Genomic DNA, 4,696 nt, shown 5'->3' with positions numbered 1-4,696 from the left:
GAGAGGAGCGGGCCTAGGCCGAACGAGACGACCTTTGTCTGCGTCCTGAGTTCCTGCGCCTATGACGGCCTGGTGCTCGAGGGCTGGTGGTGCTTCGACAGGATGGTCAGGCTCTACGGCATCGAGCCCAAGGCCGAGCACTTCGGGTGCATGATGGACCTCCTCGACCGTGCCGGGCTGCTCACAGGCTCGGAGAACCTCATCCAGAATTTACAAGGCAAGGCATCCCCCGCGTTGTGGGGTGCCATGGTCTCGGCCTCTCAGATGCATAATGGCTCCAAGCTCGGGGAGTTTGTCGGGAAGAAGCTGATCGAGATGAAGCCGGCGGAGGTCGGCCCGTACGTGCTCCTCTCGAACATCTACGCGGCGGAAGGAAGGTGGGACGACGTGGAGAAAGTGAGGGAGGCGATGAAGGAGAACGGCGTTGAGAAGGACGTGGGGCTGAGCCTTGTAGGGGGATCAAGTGAACCAGAGACCCGCCTTGGCACTGAAGATGGCGCGGTGGTGATGTCGATGCTGGGCGAGATGGGCGCGCACATGAAGAAGCCGCCGACTGAACCCCACGAGTCCAAGTGCAGGGAGGGAAGGGAGGCTACGAGGATCTGTTGTGCGTGACACACCAGCAATGCAGAGCATGTTGGAATATTACTACGCCTCGCCGTTGCTGATCACGGAGCATCAGGATTCCTGCTGGTATGTGTGGTCCTCTGTTGTCGTGCCAGGGCCAGCATTGCAGCAGCAGCAAAGCAAGCCGAGGGGTAGCCTACTGCTGGCTGATGAGCAAGCGGTGGAATAAGCCAGAGAACATGTTTTGAGGTGGATTAGTGGCAGCGGAGGTTCTTCTATTCTTCTATTCCATCTCTTGCCCATGGATGGACGATGGAGAAGGCTGCTCTTGCCCGGCTGGCTGCTCTGCTCCGCTCTGCTCAACTGATCTGGCCGGTGATTTGATGTGACAAGTGAAGACGATGACACGATTGTGTCAGTCAGCTGACCGTGGTGTCCGCATGGTTCGGAGAGGCGAGAGCGATGGACGGACGGCGTCTGCTGCAGGTATTTGTTCCCTGCATTGCCTAATTTTTGGATGGCAAACCATGACAGATTTCATTCAGGTGTGCTATACTGCAGGTTGATAAAAAAAGGTAGGGGGTTTTGTGCAAAAGTGTGTGCGCTGACTGGTCCAGCCACCTAGCTGCCAATTGTCGAGCTGTGATTAGCATGGAACTAAATCATCACATGAGGTGCAAGTTGGGGCATGGTAGAGTCAAGTTTTGCAAGTTTGAGACTAAATTGTCACATTCTGGGATACCTCGGGTGCTATTACATCAGAAAACAAATCTGAAGGCTAGGACGGCATGGATTCACTGGGAGGCTTGAGACAGCGGTCGTCACGGTCTCACAGGAAGGGAAGACAGAGCAAGACGACAGACATACGGACAGGCAGACATGCAGCAGAAAACAAATCAAAGTGCGTATGCATCGCAGACACAAGTACTGCTACTCTTTTATAAACAACAGAAGTACGGATACGCGCTTGTTCACTCGTCCACAGCTTCACATCATGCCATGCCATGCCATGCCAATCAATCATCAACACTAATAAAGTACTAAGTAGTAGTCTACTAACCAATCCTAAACTAGTCATCAGGAACTAAAACAGCTTTGCGTTGCATGCTGCTGCTAGCAAGCAAGAGCTAGATCACCGTCAGCTTACCACCACATGGAAGTCCCAACAGCACTAGGAGCTACTGTATGTGGCAAGCCAGCAACAAGGAAAACAAACATACTTGAAGAAGGAGTACAGCACTACAGTAGTATACTAGTAGTATTAGACTATTAGCGAGCGAGGGATGGATGGATCGATGTACAAACGACGATGTGGCACACCCACATACGCATAGATGGACGGGCCACGGCACGGTGGGTGTAGCCAAAACAGCAGCAGGTAGATCGATAAGATATGATTAAAATCACCATGATCGTCGTCAGATGATTCCTTGTGTCAACTTAATGCCCAGCATCGTCTACTCGACCTCGACGGAAGAGCTAGCCCATGCCACGCTCATGGCCTGCCCTTGTGCTGCGTGTAGATGTAGTCCAGGTGCGCGTCGTGGAGCAGCCTCCTCTGCATGCACTCCTCCCCCTCCTTCCCCTCCTCGCACGCCTCCTCCTCTGCCGTCGCATCGTCCACCGTCGCCTCAGACGGTGACACCGCCTCGCCGCCATTACCGGCCTTGCCACCTTCCTCCTTGAGCACCACTAGGCCGTCCGTTGCTGCAGCATCTTCCGCCTTGACTCTCACCACGCCGATGCCTGCAAACATACAGGCCCCGTAAGGTTAACGATCTAAGCAATCAGAGTGAGCAGACCGAGGAGTATGCAAGCATGTAATAACACGAGAAAGAAAAGGTATCGGTGGTGGTGGCGGTACCTTGGTGAGGAGCAGTGTTGGCGGGGAGGGGCCGAGCGGCCGCCACGCCGTAGGAGAAGCAGAGGAGGAGAAGCAGGACAAGAGCAGCGAGCGGCGGCGAGCAGCGTCTCGTCATTTTGATCTCGGCTTCCTGCTTAAACTACGCACACTGGGCTGGGCTGTCTGAGGAAGAGAAGAGAAGGGCAGAGTTGTGTGCAGCTAAGCTAGTGTGCTACTAGTAGTGGCTTCGGGAGCTGATGGCGAATGGTTGTGGCTGCTGGTGTTCGTGGGTGGCTAGAGGAGGTATTTATAATGCGGCAAGTGGTGTGATGGAGCTCGCAACTTGCAAGCAAACACAACAGTGACGAGCACAAGAGATACTAGAACACACACACACACACACACACAGGTTGGCATTGACACGGCCAATATTTTAGGTTTTTTTACAAGATGGAACGGACAGGCACGCGCACACGCGTATAACACACGAGTTGATTAAGACCACCGGTTAATGAACCATGGGTGGCGGGCGCTAGCTTTGGATGGCAAAACAAACACCTAAATACTCATCCCAGTTGTAGCTAGCTAGCTAGCTAGCTAGGGTAACTGCCAATACCCTCTTTGTTGTTTCGGTGCCAAACAAACAAATGTATGCATACACGTTTGTTCAATGCGGAAGTGCGGAGGTGAGCTTCTTTCCCTCCCTTTGGTTGCTTACTCTGAAATGGAAAACTTCATTGGACCTTCCGTGATTTCTGGACTGATCTACGTGACGAGATGCACACTAGCACCCACTGGCGACTAGATATGGTGGTTTTCTGTTGGTTACCAACATTTTCGGCATTTTTCAACACTTATTTACTACAGTAGGAGTACTATATGCGAATATCGTTGTATGGTACGGTATGGGTCTGTGTGAACAGTACTAGGACTACTTGGACTGTTAGTGCTCGGCGCTCCCGCTTTTCTCTGCACCCGGAAAACACTGGAGCAGTGGACAAAGTAAACCCAGAGCTAAACTAAAGCGTTGCTCTTTTGGAAAGCAGAAAATGAAAACAAATGTCCCGGCGAAGCAACAACATCTCCGACAGCTCCCTTTTCTTCAATATTTTTTTGTTATTATTACGAGAGTTGGGCAAAAAAGAAGCAGCTTCAACACCATCATTTCTTCATAAAAAATTTGGTGATAAAAAAACAAGCCTACTCCTCTATATGGAGACGGAGTTGCTCTCTCCAAGTACAATCCTGCTGGGACTGTGGTATCCCAGCCCATCAGGGTTCAAGTCCTGGTGCTCGCATTTATTTCAGGATTTTCGGCGATACACATTTACTGGAGACATTTAGTTGAAGGAGACATTTTTGTCGATGACGAAGTGCCTTCGGTGACTTTGTAAATTTTAAAATGATACGCCGGCTCAATCTTTCCAAGGTGCTCATAGAGGTAGCGTGTGCGTGTATGCGTTCATATGAGTGAGTATATATGCGTGTATATGAGCGCTTGCAGTTGTACTATGTTGAAAAAAGTACAATCCTCCTACATATCACGTCAGCGCGTTGTCACCAATGCCCGTCGGACCACCGCTGCCATTGCCGCCGCCCACACTTCCCCGCTGACCCGCCACGGCCCGCCGGACTGTCGACGGACCACCGAGCCTCTCGGCAGCAGCGCCATCCGCCATTCAAATGTCTAAAAGCGACTACGCAACTGACTTTTCATGGATGCAGAGTTCGAGCCAGAGAAGGATGCATTGGATTTTTCAACATTTTCAAATAAGGAGCAGCACGAAATAGTAGAAAAACTTTGGGAAGTTTTCTAACCTTCCAAAACTGAATTTTGCCTAGCTACGCGGTGATGAGTACACTCTGCTGCCATTTCTACCGTTTGGATGGAATACACTCTGCAGCGGCAACTCATAAGTCAGTTAGGGACTTGGAGCATCTACCGCCCGAACTTTCTAATTTAGACCCTAAACGCCCACGCATGCCCGTCCACGGGCACTCACAGGACACATCTTAAGTTTTTCTTCCCACAGTCAGACACCTCAATAGCACATCTCAAATCCATACAACATGCAATGTTTACGAAAATGATAAAACACACATAGTCCGGCTAGTAAATCAGGACATTATCATCGGACTATCAATATTTGGCATCTTCTACCTACACACTACTTATGAAGAAAATTATCCACGGTTGTCTTTGCCTTTCTGACGTCCTTGTCGTCCTTCTCGTGAAAGTAGCGGTCAAAGATGCAATATGGATCAAGCCGGATCTGCTCATCACCG

At 50.8% G+C, this 4,696-nt stretch overlaps 1 protein-coding gene across 1 annotated transcript; it reads right to left on the bottom strand.

Moving 5' to 3' along the window:
• Positions 1–1,508: 1,508 nt before the first annotated feature.
• LOC119300834 (phytosulfokines 2-like) lies at positions 1,509–2,704 on the bottom strand. Its single transcript, XM_037577720.1, has 2 exons — positions 2,432–2,704; positions 1,509–2,313 (listed from the first exon to the last, which is right to left on the bottom strand). Exons 1-2 carry the CDS (start codon positions 2,544–2,546, stop codon positions 2,063–2,065), a joined length of 366 nt encoding a protein of 121 aa, XP_037433617.1. The 5' UTR covers positions 2,547–2,704; the 3' UTR covers positions 1,509–2,062.
• Positions 2,705–4,696: the final 1,992 nt, after the last annotated feature.

The sequence above is a fragment of the Triticum dicoccoides genome, chromosome 5A, assembly GCF_002162155.2.
Source record: "Triticum dicoccoides isolate Atlit2015 ecotype Zavitan chromosome 5A, WEW_v2.0, whole genome shotgun sequence".
NCBI lineage: Eukaryota > Viridiplantae > Streptophyta > Magnoliopsida > Poales > Poaceae > Triticum > Triticum dicoccoides.
Note: the sequence above shows the minus strand (reverse complement) of the source record. Positions and strands in the feature narration are given on the sequence as shown.

Bases quoted from the DNA above. Each gene is read 5' to 3' on its own strand.
- LOC119300834 (XM_037577720.1), bottom strand. From the start codon at position 2,546: ATGACGAGACGCTGCTCGCCGCCGCTCGCTGCTCTTGTCCTGCTTCTC. The intron at 2,314-2,431 runs GTACCGCCACCA...GTATGTTTGCAG, and splicing joins CAACACTGCTCCTCACCAAG to GCATCGGCGTGGTGAGAGTC.